Source organism: Bombus terrestris, chromosome 7, assembly GCF_910591885.1.
Source record: "Bombus terrestris chromosome 7, iyBomTerr1.2, whole genome shotgun sequence".
Taxonomy (NCBI): Eukaryota; Metazoa; Arthropoda; class Insecta; order Hymenoptera; family Apidae; genus Bombus; species Bombus terrestris.
This window is the reverse complement of record NC_063275.1, coordinates 23,128,685-23,145,276: the sequence shown is the minus strand read 5'-3', so window position 1 is coordinate 23,145,276 and position 16,592 is coordinate 23,128,685. Positions and strand designations below refer to the sequence as shown.

At 35.7% G+C, this 16,592-nt stretch overlaps 1 protein-coding gene and 1 long non-coding RNA gene across 5 annotated transcripts in view; one reads left to right on the top strand and one right to left on the bottom strand.

The window, feature by feature from the left end:
- Positions 1 to 16,592, top strand: part of LOC100648599 (proton-coupled amino acid transporter 1) — a 51,553-nt gene that overhangs the window by 22,507 nt on the left and 12,454 nt on the right. For both annotated transcript variants that reach the window (XM_020863884.2, XM_048407623.1), the window contains exons 2-3: positions 8,238 to 8,314; positions 12,942 to 13,058. In XM_020863884.2, coding sequence (XP_020719543.1) covers positions 8,238 to 8,314; positions 12,942 to 13,058 — 194 coding nt within the window. The remainder of the gene's footprint in view (positions 1 to 8,237; positions 8,315 to 12,941; positions 13,059 to 16,592) is intronic.
- Positions 8,336 to 16,154, bottom strand: LOC110119435. 3 transcript variants are annotated; one of them, XR_007224775.1, is made up of 7 exons: positions 15,368 to 16,154; positions 13,655 to 15,299; positions 13,437 to 13,501; positions 12,915 to 13,337; positions 12,423 to 12,733; positions 11,962 to 12,340; positions 8,336 to 11,877 (listed from the first exon to the last, which is right to left on the bottom strand). It is a non-coding gene; the product is annotated as an uncharacterized LOC110119435 (long non-coding RNA). The 3 variants fall into 3 exon arrangements; XR_007224776.1 differs by having other exon boundaries at positions 12,429 to 12,733; XR_002307922.2 differs by lacking the exon at positions 12,423 to 12,733.

Sequence of the window (16,592 nt, the reverse complement as noted above, 5' to 3'; positions counted from 1 at the left end):
GAAAAATCCACGAGATTACCATGCGAACCCTCACGAGTCGCTCCGCGTGCCCTCGAGTGGCTGTAACGCGAAGGTGGGCACTTGCAGAAGTCTTGCCAATCGTATTAATTAAACCGATCAACAGCCTTGCAGACTCAAATTGTACAAACACAAATTCGCGTGTTTCTTGCCCGTCAACAAATTTGTTTACACGCAAGTGTAAAGAACTATAAGAGCCTCATCTCGTAGAGTTAGTGTGCATCAACGGGTCTTCGCTAGTTTCTAGTTTAAGTTGCTTAGCCCGTTTTCAAGTCAGAAAAATTCACACCAGTTTATAATAAATGTCAGAGTTCTTTATACCAGCAAGCGATCTTTGCAATCCTTTATCCTACGAGCTGATTATCTTTAGTAACCCTTTATTTGATGGCAAATAATCTTTGTCAACTATTTTATCTTACTGTTAACTGTTTGTCAGCTTATCGTCCCGATGGCAAATAATCTTTAGCGCTACATCTCCCGCGCCTAGTGTCTTGAACAAGTATTAATATTTATAAATGAGAAATAAAATGTGTGCGAGGAGTGTTCTATATAATCATACTAAATATATATAGTAACCGAGACTTAGCATATAAGTTAGAAAAATTATACGGTAAACACCACGATACAGATATAACAAATATAGATGTAGCACGTTCAAAGCAAATAAAATATTATTAAGCGTGCATGTTTATGTAAACAAACATTATAGCAGGCTTTAAGCCTCGCTACAACAAATAATATAAACACATATGTACGGGAATACGTATGAAATTTATTTATGCTACTATATATATATATATTTGACAGTTTGCCTAAATTTCTATCAGACGTATACCGTGAAAGAGACAAGCGTAATTCGGTTTAGCAGGATGCGTGAAACTTTGTCGTTCACTTATCGATATCTATCGCGTCATAAAACGATTAGGGTAAAAACGGGTGCACGCAATAACGCACATTCTGCGGCATTCGAAAGGAAAAGGAAATGCCAATTATCTACAATCCCGGGCAAAATGATAGCACATTTGCACTATCGTTAGTTTCTCAGAGACAATTTGAGGTTTTTCTAAACGTAGCAAATGATACATAAATTTCACGACGTAGAAAGAAGGAATTTATTATTAAATAAAGTTGTCCTCGCTAACGTTCGCTGTATGTAGAGGAAACACATCGATTCCATAGGTGGAACGACAGCACATTGACGACAAATTCACACGAATGTTTAGCCGAAAAATAAAGAATTTACGTTGTAATTAATATGAAATTAACGATGATTATAACCACCTCTTCTGCTCTCTAGAACTTCAACCAACGGATGTAGCAAGAAATCGTATAGTTTTCGAATGGTACTTTGAGATTAAATTGGCTCATTTTACCGTAATAGATCCCTTTGGTCGTTGAATATTATCCTACGTATCGTCTTTCGCTCTTTTGTACTATCGTGTTGGAAATTAAGCGATTGCGGGTTTTGCCAATACCGCCTAATGACAAAATCCGCAGTCATTTAGTTTCTAACCTAACACTTTGTCCGGAATTGTATCTGTCGATCGTGTTACTATATTTACGATTTATTATCTCGACGAAAGTTTTCCAGCATAAAACCAGCGATGAACCGGTTAAACGAGAATTATGTTCGCCCCAAGAAGATAACGTACGTCAATCATTCGATCGTGTCATTAACGTGGATGAATGGAAATTAATCATTGGGTCGTTCCGACGGACAAAGCCTTAATCGCACGTTAATGCTTCGCGGACAATTAAAACTTTCTTCTCGCGATCGTACAGTTGTTTCGAATTATGCTAAGGAATGTTAATGACGTACAACTATCTCGTAAAAAGAACACCATTTTTCTTCAGATAAATCAATTTTTACCGCCTCTTTTGTTTCGTTTGTTGTCTGGATTCCTGCGATTGATATTTCCATAAACAAAATTATTAATAGAGATATGCGTAGGCGAGTTATTATTCGCCGAATATGTCGATAGATAAATATGTTTACCAGCCAATTAATAAGTCGAATAACAAAGCTCTGCGCGATTTCTTTCTTCAAACTTTTTATTTTTAATATTACAAGAAAGATATACGATTATACTACGTATAGAGAATATCTTATAAAAAATTAATTTCTTCAGTTTCCAGCAAACAAACGAATCTTTTGCTGCTTAGCCTGCGAGTAGAAAGAAATTGAGTACGAAGACTCTAGAAAATTATTCAGATTAAAAAGAAACTTTTCTCTTTTCTTTGTTAGTAGATTTGTAGAAACATTACATGAGCAATATGATACTTTACGATAGCGATTCATAGCATAGCGAATTTGTATTCGTATCGTGGTAAATCATAATTTTTACTTTTTATTCATTATTCATTTTTATTAAACCTAATTTTTTCAGCTATTATTAGCTCCAACCTAACCCCTTTGTAAATTCGACCAATCGCGGGCAGCGCGTCAACGGGAGTCGTAAATTCCCGTTACGATTCTATGGACCGACACCGCGAGTAGATCGATCTCCTGATTTCCGTTAAGATAATAGGGATGGTTGAAATGATATAACTCTGTGATTAACAATGTTATAAATTACGTATTTTCCAACAACTTAGTAGAATCACACAATTTAGTAACGTCGCTGATTGTGGATATGAGAATTGCCTTGATTGGAACTGCCTTGATCTTGATCAGATTTTGACGTATGGCAATCTGACAGATGAAGGCCCTCTTGTTCTAATAGAAGTAGCGATTATTCAGACCCGACTTTGACTGAACAGACTCAACAGAGTCCACCGAATAACAGAATGGCTAGACCTCTTGACTCTGACTGTTCGTTGGTTATGGACACCAGTAGTGTTTGCCCTCCTGATGGCGTAGAAGCAGTAGTAGAAGTCGCAGCAATCGGAGCCGTAGGAACAGTAAGTACAGTAAGAGCTGTAGAAACTGTGAGAGCCGTAGGAACTCTGAAATTCGTTCTGATGTGATTACGGAGGAAAGCTCGGTATGGTTGTGCCCCTTGAACGAAGAATGCGGATTCGTTGCTCACATTTTTAGTTAGGAAAGTGAAGGCAATGATCCGCGATGCCGATTAGTTATGTCCAATGTTGGGAATGAAGATAGGAGGAAGAAGCCTCCTACCAACGTGGTTCATGGGGGACATTATTTATGGGAAAAATCAGCTTTTCCGTTAGACAACGATTTGGTTTTTCCCATTAGATAACTACCTATCCCATTAGATAACTTTTCTCCGTAATTTCTAAGAATGTACAATAGACCTAAGGACTATTTTATGTGACAGATATAAACCGAAAATACTTGCAGGATTAAATGTTCCTGCAAGCAAATAAGACTCGGTTAATTGTGGGGCCTTAGGTTTATCGAAGGTTTCTCTAACCGTGTCTGGGCCTTGACGGTCAGACAATGAAGGACGTTGCGCGGACCTTTTCACGCGACGTAACAGCCTTCCTTATAAAAATATTTACGAACAACGCATACGATGTTTTCATCACAATTTTTGCACTGTGTTCCTTTGTACTCAGTTCTATCAAACCTAATCTTATTTAACTCCTCCTTATCTCTTCTATATCAAAGAGACATTATAAACAAGCAGTGTACGCGTGTATGCCATAATTTATCGTAATTTCCATGTTCCCTTTTAGCACTTTACCGACCGATAGCCGATTAATCGGTCTTTTTGTCGCCGATAATCTTTCTCGATAATTATTCGAGCAGTAATTTGTTATTTACTACCAAGGTACCTTGCTCAGTTGCGTCAGTTGCGTTACTTTGTAAGCTCCGACAGTTTTATATTTTTTCATTTTTCCGACAGCTTTTATTCGTCGCTGTAAAAAGGTCGACCGTGTTCTTTTCCTTTTATCGATATGACAGTCGAATTACAAGTTGCATCCAGCTCGTGATTCAAGATTCACGTGTACCGTCGCGAGAAATCGGCAGATAAATTACTTTGTTATTGTTAGCGCGCGCGAATAAGTAAGTACACGCGAGTCGTTGATTTCTCGCGGTTCAACGTTTCTCCCCTCGGCCACGAAGCTCAATCCGCACGCGAGCACGCACGGTTATTACTTAAGAAGTCAATAAATGACACACGCTCGACTTATTGTTAGTCCTGCGATTGGCACATTTCGCCACGCCGAACGTTCGTTCCGTGGCAAGATCCTCGCGATGGAATATTACACGACTCTATGGACAGATATGAACTATTTTATTGGATCTAAATTTTTTTCTGTTTTTTTTTTTTTTATAGTTTGTCAGTTTCTTTCCAATTTGAAGAATTTTATATATACGTTTGAAGTCAAGGATTGCTTTGCTTGGCTAGGATTTGCAAATCTAAATTCGCGCTGGTTTAAATAAATTAATTAAAGGTAAATTAAATAAATATTTCAGGCAAATTAAAATTACGTGGAATTGTTCGATCGATTTGTTTCTATGGGTAGATGAAAATTGAAAGTGCATGGATTTGAACAACAGAACAAGAAGTATTTTAATTCTATGCTATATTTTAATTCTAAAAAGAAATTCTTTGTTTTATAAAATTCTTTTTTTAGAAAATAAGGTAACAATCTTCATCCCTTTGGTGAACAATAATAGCGTAGATTATAATACGCTCAAGTTTCAAAAAATATAAATTGATCATAGTAAAGTCCTTGCTATTGCTGGAATACCCAATACCCGAGTACCGAGATTTATTCGTCATGACTGGAAATCCAATGACGAATATGCGAAGAACCGGTCCTTTCATCGAACGTAAAGCTTCCCGATTTTGGAACTACGGAATCGAATTTTTTTTTTTATTATTTAATTTATACTTTACAATTTGTCCAGCTGGACATTTGGTAAATTTTTCTAGCTTAATAGGGAATCAAATGGCACGAATGTGGATAAAGCGATCGAAACATGAAATCAGTACTCAGAGTATATTTAATATTCTATTTACTGTTATATGCATTAATATAATAATCTACAATTTTGATAGAAGAAAACAAGTTTATCTCGACATTTTCTTACAACAAATATGACTTGAGTCGTACATCGTCGTTGAGCACATCCTTTCCACGTTTGCGGATGTTGCAAGGAATGCGGAGATATCTTTTTGCTAAACTAAAGACTTAACAGAGAGTTTTGGAAATTTTGCTTACTTTTCTTTCTTTCTTTTCTTCAATTATCCACCAAGTCACGCGACTAAGAGATTATCTTCGATTCGCGGCTCCGCTAAATACATTGAAAATCTTACGAACGACTGGCCTTGCCATTATTATCGTTTTTTGCAAATATAACATTTACAGCAGCTTCTTCTATGTTTCCTATACGCCAGGACATATTATCGTCCGTACTCAGCAGCGTCTTACGTAATAATAAGAAGTAAGATAAACGAGATACATTAACTACAGGTATGTGAACAGTACATTGCAATAGGAATCTCGAGAATAGATCAACCGTGACTCTGCGACGGTTATTTTCAAAGTACGTACGTACATAGTTCCATTTATAGTAGAATCTTATGCCTCGATAGATTTCGCTGATGTCTCAGCAAAGGTTAAATCAATTTACGATTCTTGCACTGCTCTCGGTATCATCGTGTTTTGATTCCAGTAAAATTACTAACTTTGAAAAATCGATCTCCCAGAGTTCAATTAATATCGTAACAACCTTCGTATATCTTTATTGTTTATTTTATTTTAATTTAACGTGAAAGAACAATACACCGTTCGATAGAATCTCCTATACGTCTCTCCTTACTGTTTATAACACAATTTATAATATCGTTTGTTCTTTCTGAATTTCTTTTTTCTTCTTCGTAATTGACAGCGACTAATTATCAGGATTATTCTCGAGGATAATCGATACTTGCCCAAGTTCTAACAGATTTTAAGGGAAGAAATCCCTGTTGCGTTATAAAGATCGATCTCCCAGAGTTAAATTAATATCGTAACAACCTTCGTATATCTTTATTGTTTATTTTTTAAAATTTAACGTGAAAGAATCGTCTCTCCTTACTGTTTATGGCATAATTTATAATATCGTTTGTTCTTTGTGAATTTATTTTTTCTTTTTCGTAATTGACAGCGACTAATTATCAGGAGTAATTATTATTCTCGAGGATAATCGATATTTGCCCAAGTTCTAACAGATTTTAAGGGAAGAAATCCCTTTTGCGTTATAAAGATCGATCTCCCAGAGTTAAATTGATATCGTAACAACCTTCGTATATCTTTATTGTTTATTTTGTAAAATTTAACGTGAAAGAATCGACTCTCCTTACTGTTTATAACACAATTTATAATACCGTTTGTTCTTTCTGAATTTCTTTTTTCTTCTTCGTAATTGACAGCGACTAATTATCAGGAGTAATTATTATTCTCGAGGATAATCGATATTTGCCCAAGTTCTAACAGACTTTAAGGGAAGAAATCCCTGTTGCGTTATAAAGATCGATCTCCCAGAATTAAATTAATATCGTAACAACATTCGTATATCTTTATTGTTTATTTTTTAAATTTAACGTGAAAGAATCGTCTCTCCTTACTGTTTATAACACAATTTATAATATCGTTTGTTCTTTCTGAATTTCTTTTTTCTTCTTCGTAATTGACAGCGACTAATTATCAGGACTAATTATTATTCTCAAGGACAATCGAACGCTGTATTCGCCGATATTTGCCCAAGTTGCAATCGACTTAAAGGGTAGAAATCCCTGTTACGTTATCCAACAATTGCGCGTCGATCGTTCGCAGAAGTGGCTTGTTAACGAAGCGGAATAGTACCAGAGAAAATGGAAGGAAGCTCGTAGGCAGATGTTCAGTCACGTTTCCGTGAGAAATGTATCGTCCGATTGGCATCTTCCATTGAACTTCGCGCGACCTCAGCTCGATCGGCAGCTCGTCAAAGAAAAGCGCCGGTTACGTCGCAATTTTAACGGCATATCGTTCTGTTATCTCGCGCATATGGAATTGCAGTCGAATAAAAAATTGAACTTTCCCCTGAAAAAATTATTGGCCGAGATCAGCGATTTTCAAAGAAATTATATAAATTGCCGATAAAAGATATTTTATTTCTTTTTTCATCCTAGAGAAGTAAGTAACGCATGTTGATAAAAGATATTTCGTTCTTTTTATCATAGATAGGCAAGAAGACCAGTTATAGCGAACGATAAAACGCATTTAAAGATATTTGATCGAGCAAAACGTTGCAAAAACCTTCTTCCTATTTTTCTTTTTACAAATTGTGCGAATCTTTTTTTTTTTTTACTATCTCGTAAATGTTTGTTCGATTAAAAATTCGATGCGTATTGTATCAGGAATTTAACTTTAAATTCCTTAAATTTAAAAACTTGTCTTTTGATCTTTTATACACTTTACTTTGCTACGGCGTGTTTGCGAAGATTTCTTTCCTATCGAAAGCCGTTTGTCGCATCTGGACCCAGCGTTTACAGACGTTGTACGAGAAATTGTTTTAACGGTACACGTTCTTTTTTCCTTGTTCGAGTTAAATATAATTTCTTTCAGATTGGTCGGACGATACGTAAGGATATATAAAATCAGGGATACACGTAACATACGTTCTTCATATTTTTACGTAACGTTCTCGTCCTCACGGGTACATTTTTTAAACTTTTATTTTCCTCAACGTATGCAAATGAGTAAAGAGATTTATACGCTACGCGATCTTGGCATCGATTCTCGTGTATGCCTTATTCATTTACATTGATGTTTGTGCTAACTTAAAGTTAGTGGGTTGCGAATCGTTGATGGTATATAACTTATGGTTTTGAGAATTCGGGTTAATCGTGTTTTTCAACTTTTAAACGCATCTTTCGTTGACACGTTTCACAGTTAACTGGTAACAAACGTGTAGGCTATGTTGGTTTGAAAATTATGATACTTTGCTCTTTGCCAAGCAATGTTTTCATAATTAAAAAAAAAAAAAAATATGATAAAAATGATAAATAGTAAGAATATAAAGATACAGTATTATTATCGTTTCATCGAAGTTTCAATTTCTTAAAAATGAGAAAATACCATTTCATGAAAAATCAATTTACGCTTCGTTAACTGATTAAAGTAATTGACGAATTATTAATAATAATAGTCATCGTTCAAGTGGATATAATTTGATAACGAACAATGCGTTATTTTGTGAAGATCACAGCTGCGATCTAAGCTTACCAACTGATCGTAAAATTTGATAAATTTTCAAAATGTTTGTTTCATGATTGCAGATGGAGATGCATAAAAATCCCAACGCGAGGAGGAGTTCGTTGCGTGGTGACGAGATGACGTTGAAGGAACCTCACAGGTAAATAAATACCTATCATGCTTTGTCATAAAATATTCACTATATTTAAGTTTCAAAGCATCTACAATGTTTGCATTTTAAATCGTGTTGCACGTATCAAATTTTTCGCATCTGCTCGTTTGTCATGTCATGCGTCTGCAATTTCTCTACTTGGACTGACAGCGAGTCGATTCGATGATTTATGAGATGCATTGTAATATTCACGCTGCTGATTAAGAATTTATTGCTTCCCGTCCGTGTGTTGTCATTGTTTCATCATACCTTTTTTATCGATGATTATTGTTTTTAAATACTACACAGAAGCGATCGAGTATTTCTGTCCACTGAATCTGTTTTGTATAAATTTTCAATTTCGATGGTCACAGCCCCTGTTGCTTTCTAAATTTCGAAATGACAAACTATTAACATTTATATAATCTCTGAATTAAAAATGAAAATAATTTGAAACGAAGTGAATTTCAAATTAAAATAAATCGACAGGCTGCCGTGTGGTTTTTAAACGAGAACAGACAGTGTTTAACGAGAACAGAGAATATATTTACAAATTTAATTTACAAAATTTACTTTACAAAATTTAACGCTGACAAACTTAATGGAAAGAAACGATATTTGCTAAAAAAATACGTTTGTAATTTTATTTTTACATTTTCTATTCGATACCTCGTATCGTGATTTATCGTTAAAAGCAGAATTAAAATTCAGCTTTGATTATAAATGTGGTCTTTGAATATGATCCTTAATTTATGTCACGACATTATAAAACGAGTAGGCGATTTTATCACGCAATTAATTAAACATGTTTGAAAACTTCCATCGCAGATGTCCTCGATTTTTTGGCGTTAAAAATATTTTTGCAAACTTTCATCTCTTCCATTCTTAATGTCTCTATCTTTTCTTCCTATCAACCTTTCTACCAGTTTGACATATTTCCCTTCGTGTTTACCATTCTCGATTACTCGTATCTCCTACGATTAAAAATTTCCACTAACATTATCGACGTCTTACGACAAATTTTCCGTACCATTAATTTTCATATCTTCTTCCTTTAGCCTCGTAAGGCACTTGGAATGCCCCAGTGGAACAGGAACACCGTAATCGCGATCTACGAGAATTTGTGCATCTATCGCGTCTTATCCAGTTCATCGTTACCCAAAATAGTCAGTGGAATGGACTGGTTACCGCTAAACGGTCAAATTGCGAAACCAGCAGGTCTTACATACGTGTTCCTGTTTCAATGGCAAGACCGGAGCCAAAAGTGACGTAGTTCGTTGGCACCTAACGATATTTCTTCGATCTGGTATCGAACTAGTGAAACTTGTGCGGTATTCGACGTACCTTTCGATTTATATTCTCACACGGTAGAAATTCTTTGATCGACGATTTAACAAACGTCGGATCCTTCGTTTTAATCCGTCTAAATCTCGCCTATAATTTGTATCCTTGTCTATAAAAGTTGATCAGCGGCTCGATGATTCGGAAGATTCTATCAAAAAATTAAACAGTACGAACAAAAGTTAGGTATAATATCTATCGTACAGGATTGTTCGCGATTCGTTGAAACTTTATATTTTAGATTCGCAATTTTCCAAAACACTTCTGACCATTGTAAACAAACGTTATATCAAAGTCTGTTCTATCTTCATGGTAGCAACGTGATTTCCTCGTGGTTCGTCGTTAATCATTCGTTTATTCGAGGATATGGAGGATAGAGGCTCGTTATTCTTCGTTGCCATCAATTTCTCGGTTATTTAACGCAGCAAGATCTTCGTGTTTGAAAAAAAACCCTTCGTCTAACACATTTTTCTCGTTTTAATTTGCTCAAGATACGATAATAGTTCGTTTAAATCAATCCTAGTCTCGCTGAAGCTTCGCATCGCCGTTAGTCGCGCAAGAATATTCTTACGTACGGTGTCTGCGTTTAAAATGGTGAAGTTAGTTTAATTATAGTGGTCGTTTCGTCGAATACCGTTGCTTGTGTAGGTTTTGAAAGGAAAATCGGCCACGTTGCTCAAACAGGAATTATAAATAACGAACGATAAATTCGACGTTGTTCGTCGTATCAGTGCTTGTTGTCCAAGTAGGAAAGTTCAAAATATTTGTTCGCACTGGTAAAAACGTGTGTTTCTAACAAGTGGTCTAGAGCTGTATTACCTTGAAACGTTAATGTCAGATCGCGCATACGGCGTACTTTCCCAGTCACTCGATTTATTACGATTTTTCCACTGGCTGTGTTGCGTTTTCTAAGAAATTAATTACGTAGAACGCCTCGTGTCCTCGCCGTGAAATCGAATTTTCTTCAAATCGTTTGTTCCTGCTCGTACGAAATTCGCCGCGTCTCTGATCTCATACTTGAAATTTCGCGAATTACAATTTCTGTCGAGTATTCGCTCATTTCGATCTCTCAAGTTCCCTAAAATTCCGAAAATTATTCGCACGTTCATTGATATTTTATTTACAAATCTAGCGTCGTGGAATTATCGTCGGCGTTGATCGTTAACATTGTCGCCGATATAATTTCCAAATTGGCTGTTATTCAACCTCGTTTACAATTCGAGTGAAAGTAGAGCGCGTTTGGTGCATTCTAGCGTCGACGAGTCTACGATAGACGCTGGTGTTATGGTAATCGTAAATCTTACGAGCAACTGGTTTGACGTTCATGGGAAAAGTTAGACGTAACTTTATACAGAGCTGGACTCGGTGGCACTGCATTCTAGCTGCACTTGTTGCAACTCGGGTTTCTTTAACAGAAAAAGAACGCACGGTAATTAGAGGTTTTATTGCCACGGATTTTTACGTAATCTGCGTGCAGCCTCTCGAATTCTCGTGAATGGAAGATTCGTTCTACGATGATTGCGTGATATCGTGCGGAAAACTATTAACCGTAGCAAAGAATTCTATGCTTTTAGTTTCACGATCCGTAACAGCATTTCTCGATCTTGATCTACAACATTCCACATTCAGATACGTGCCTTATCGTTAGTATCATTCGGTGTTCTTATAACACATCGATGTTTAATTTCTAACACCAAGAAAAATATTATTATTTGTTATTAATATCGGTGGTATATCGTAGCAGCGTTACCATTTCCTACGATTAAATTGAAAGATATTTAAAGGTATAAATAATATTTGATTCTATTGGATTGTTCATACGGAGAGTACAGTAATCAACTGGTTACGGTGAAATGACGTGTCTGACACGTCATAGAGCACTTTGGCATGGGAAATGCATGACACAGCTATCAGATACGTCATTTAATATCACACGATTAGTGTTGCATGGAATATTTAATACGTGAGCATCGTGTTGTTTATTATTTTATTCGCGGTATTACTTGCAACACGACCGTGAACATAATTGCAACTGACAAAGCGTATATTCAACACCGTTTTCCCTTTCTTAAAACTTAAAACGCTGAAGTAGAAATCCTCTCTTTATTTTTGATTTAAACGCTTCGTGCAAAAGGTATCAGCGATACCGATATTTTAAAACGTAACCACGTGTGCCAGTGGCTGCAGAAGTTCAAACTTTAAGATCATCGATCATTAATGTCTTAATATACCTGAAAAGAAATTATCGACGTCGACCAATCAAAGTACATTTCTCCACGATTAAAGTTCATTTAGTTTTCTAAAACTGAAAATACCTCTGAATCTTGTAGGAGAGTATACTTTCCTCTTGTTCATATTTCTATACTACTCGTATCGTCGACTCTGTTAGGAGTTGTAAATTCTTTGATAGAATTGTTTACAGAATTGAGGAAATTCACGGGAATAATTACTACAATCTATTATTGCGATTAATAATAATCGCGCCGATATCGAGCTTCTAAATTACCGTTTTCAAATATGCAAAGCTGAAAACTTTCTCGCTAACTTTTAATGCTTGTCTTAATATTCGTTGGTATTATTAACATTAGAACTACCACACCAGTCGAATTGACTGGTTTTTACAATTTTACTGTCAAATTCCTACTTCGTGTTGTATCTTCTTCCGCAAGGATGTAACGAGTTTCGCAACGATAACTAAAAGAATAATATGATGAATTTTATTTTGTTTTTTTATGTATTCAAAGTGAAAACAATTTTGTATCAAGGCTACTTATACCAATACCAATCGAAATGACTGGTTCTTCTCAAAGTGTAAAAGCATTCTGCAATCTGTTTATCGAACCCCAATTAACCAGTTTCCTTGTTTTCTACAATTTCGCACGCGTTTTCAAAATTTTTACTGCGTGCTATTCGATATGATGATATCAGTTATCAGGAAAATTCCAGATCGATCGCTAGATGCTAACCCCTGAAAATACCGCACCAGTCGAAACGACTGTTCCCACAATTTTATAATGTGTCGATCCTCGTTTAGGGATTATGGTCCCAGATGGATTAACAATACCAATCCATAACATGGAATTGCTTCTGTAAGAAATTAATAAATCAATAAATATACAAATATTCTATTATTGCGTATTTTTTAAAGACCAGTCATTTTGACTGATTTTTGGTAAAAATAACTTCGTGTTAACTATCTGTAGTTCTAGTGTTAAAAAGTATGCAAAGTTCAATAATCTTATTGTTTGATACTACGCCATGTACTTACTATTTGTATTTAACGTTTGTTCGTTAGGAATGGCAGCACGTACGGAGCTTTCCAATCGAAGGATCCCATTTTAGCGATGGAGAAGGGCGCTGAAATGGAAGGCGGAAGCGACGAGCATGGAATTTCCGTTCACCACCCGACCTCGTAAGTTTACTTACCCTGAAACTCTCGGTATTTATTACGTCCTTCTGACGATTATTTACGGCCACTTTCGAGTACACCAGCGGCTAAGCAAAAATGCTCGCGATAACTCAGGTTCAGTTTCAATGTCCAAAAGGAAGAATACGTTTTCTTTTATGCCTTACGCGTGTGTGTGACTCTGTGCGTGCGTGTGTTTACGCGGATACGTTACATGGCCGCAAGATAGGTTCCACTTTTGCGGTTTTCACTTACACATTGCTAGTTATTGCCATTTTCTGTTACCTATAAATGTTTCATTTTTATTCCCGTTTAATGTTCTAAGTACGTGATGAAATGAAAAAGCGAACGTTAAAAGTCTGGATTTATTTGATTGGTAATTACCTTCTGTTGTAAATCAATTGCGATTATTTTCCATTAATGAGATTATTCTATCGATACTGCGTTACCTAGATTATGGAAAACAAGGTAAGGAATTTGCGTAATAAATTTAATAAATTAGAAACATTTCAATAAGTTACAAATATACGTATAAATATAAATAAAACAAAATACATATAAATTAAATTGTTTCACAAGAATAACATTTTAAAATTATCTACTTTTATCTCAGTGTTTCAAATATTTCCTTCCCTTCGATCGATCAGTCGCTTTAATATCTCTTTACTTGAACGTAAACAAGGCTGGTAATGGTAATCTTTGTTGAGAATTGTGGGTCTTAATCGCCGAAATAAATGTATAGGAACCCTTAGATTACATTTAGAATTGATATGAAAATAGTTTCAGATCTATTTAATATGTGATTTACAAGATATTCGTCGATACACATTTGCACGCGTCTCAGTAACTCTCTTTATCTCATCATCTCCTTTACCACATTACCAACGGAACAGTTGTATTTTTCTGTTTTACCAGACGCCGTGCACGCACATACCCCCACACACTCATACTGATATACGTGTGTCACTACCACGCGGCTAATCCAGTGTAGCACACAAAATTACACATATCTCAATAAGCTTCCTCTTCTCTAGTTTTATAGACATTTGGAAAACTAACCTCTCACGTTTTTGTTACCGACCTGATTTTTACGACGAACGTACGTGTTTCTTAGTTCCTCCCTGTAATGTTACATTAGAATTCTCATAATTAGAAGGTTCGGCGAACAATAGATGCTTTTGTTCCTCCTAAGATAACCAATCGAGAGATTCGCTCTCACGTACGTTATCCTTGTTGTTGCGTATTTGACGAAGAGATACGCCAGAGGAAGGAAACAGTTTGCAGGATAATCGTCGTTTTCCGTCACATTCCTCGGTATAATTACTCTGCGAGAGGAAAACCTCGTAAATTTGACACGTTCTTCGTCGTTGAATCTGCTTGTTCTATCCAAATTGAACGAAATAAAAATCGACAATTAATATTACTCGACACTCGAATTGATTTTATCGAGATATTTATAATTTTGTGTGCTAGACTAGATTGGCCGCGTAGTAGTGACACGCGTATGTGAATATGAGTGTGTGAAAGTACGTGTATGAAAAGCAGACGAATCTAACTGTTCCGTTGGCAGCGTGGGGTGGAAGATGGCGTGACAAAGAGAACGCTGAGACGCGTGCAAATATATATCGACGAAGATCCTGGACATCGTTTATTAAATAAATCTAAAACTATTTTAATATGAATTCTAAGCGTAACCTTGGTGTTCCTTTACTTTTATTTCGGCAATTAAGATCCATAATTTTCAACAGATTTGTAATATCTTAGAGTTCCAAGTTATTGGATCCAACTAAGTCCAAGATAATTGCAATGGACAATTAAAGTAGAGAATTCAAGGTCCTTGTTGCATACCGCGTTACAGACTTAAGTATTCTTAATCTGGCACTTCGTACCGCAGTTGACTAGAGGATATTTAAACTACGTAGAGATAAAATAGAGATATCGTGGTTGCCTGAAAGGATATCATCGTTGAGATAACAAGGGATATGTTATAGCGCGTCATTTAATTCCCTGACTTTGATGAAAAATTGTTCGTCGATCCGAGTATATGAACCCTTGGCCTTGATACTTGGGTCGTTGTTGTAGCCTTTTCGACTCGATCGTCGCTATTCGTGAAATCTTCCTCTTCTTGCGAAAGACTTTTGCGAGGAGAGAAACGCGTTTACGATTCTTTTGCAATCTTTTAGAGCTTCGAACGTCTTTCGGTTTAATTTTCTATCCTTCCTAAGAATCGCTGCTTTCTAAAATTGCCTAATACGAATTTACGAATTAGAACGTTGAGTACAACTTGGTGGAATTTTACAAAATGTTCGGTTTACCTTTCACAGGGGACTCCATGGAATATTTGGTTTCATTTTTCCAAACCTTTTAACGGCTTTCTAGATTCAACGTTTCAGAAAATCTTGGCAAAATTTCTAGTTTAATTTTCTATCAATTTTTACAGCGTTTCACTTATTCTTCCGAACACATCGGATACATAAATTCTTTTCAACTTGTACGATTATATCGTTTTCTTGAAAATCTGTCACTCTTGCCGTTCTTCTCCTACATTGCTACACGCGATACGTTCAATTACGTCCAACGACTCGAATACGTTCAACTGGTCTGACTCGTCTTTCCTCTCAATCTTGCGTTACGAGCTGAACGAAATTGTCCACTCTTTTAATTGCAACGTTATTGTTGGTACAGCCACGTTACACGGATACGTTTCTTAATTATACGTCATTACGCTGGATCGTACATGACAGTCACGTGCACGGGTAATTTCCTTAATTCGCGAACATGCGTAACATTAATGTAAATCACGATATGAAACAATTTATAAGGAAGTAAATGACGAGTAGGACGAAGCACGCTACCTTTATGCGAGCTTGGCTGCCGCTGGTGGCTGCGAGACTTTCGATTAATCTTATTACGAAACAATCTTCTTTCAATAATCCTCTTAAAAAGCACATTAGTAAAATAACACAATGAGCTTTGGAACGCGATAAACCTATAATTCGTGTAAAATAAATGTAACGCGATGGAAAAGTAACTATACGAAATAAATATTTCTAAACTGTACACTTTAATTTTTTTCACATTGCACATTGTGTATAATATAAAATAACACGTACAATGGTAAAAGAATTTAATTAGCTATGAAATACGTCTAATAGTTTTCTGAATCATCTAAAACGGATATAATATTACGCGAAATAGATATGTACAAGACAAATATTTTTCAACTATATTTGCCAAACTTTTAACGCTCGATATTGCGTGTATATGTATCTAATATTGTACGGTGACAAGTCAAAAGTATTTGTCTTAGCAATAGAATTGCTCTTGAATTTTACTACTAGTCAATTATATTCTCTTTCCAGGAATATTTAAAAATTCTGTTTCTATTAGTAATAATTCAATTTGTAGAAACTTGACAAAAATCGACACACAATCTGCGTTTAATAATCTGTTAAATTAATGAAATAAATCTTTTACCAAAAGATGAAAGAAATTAAAATAAAAAAAAAACTTAGAAGCGTTAGTTTATAAAGGAAGTCT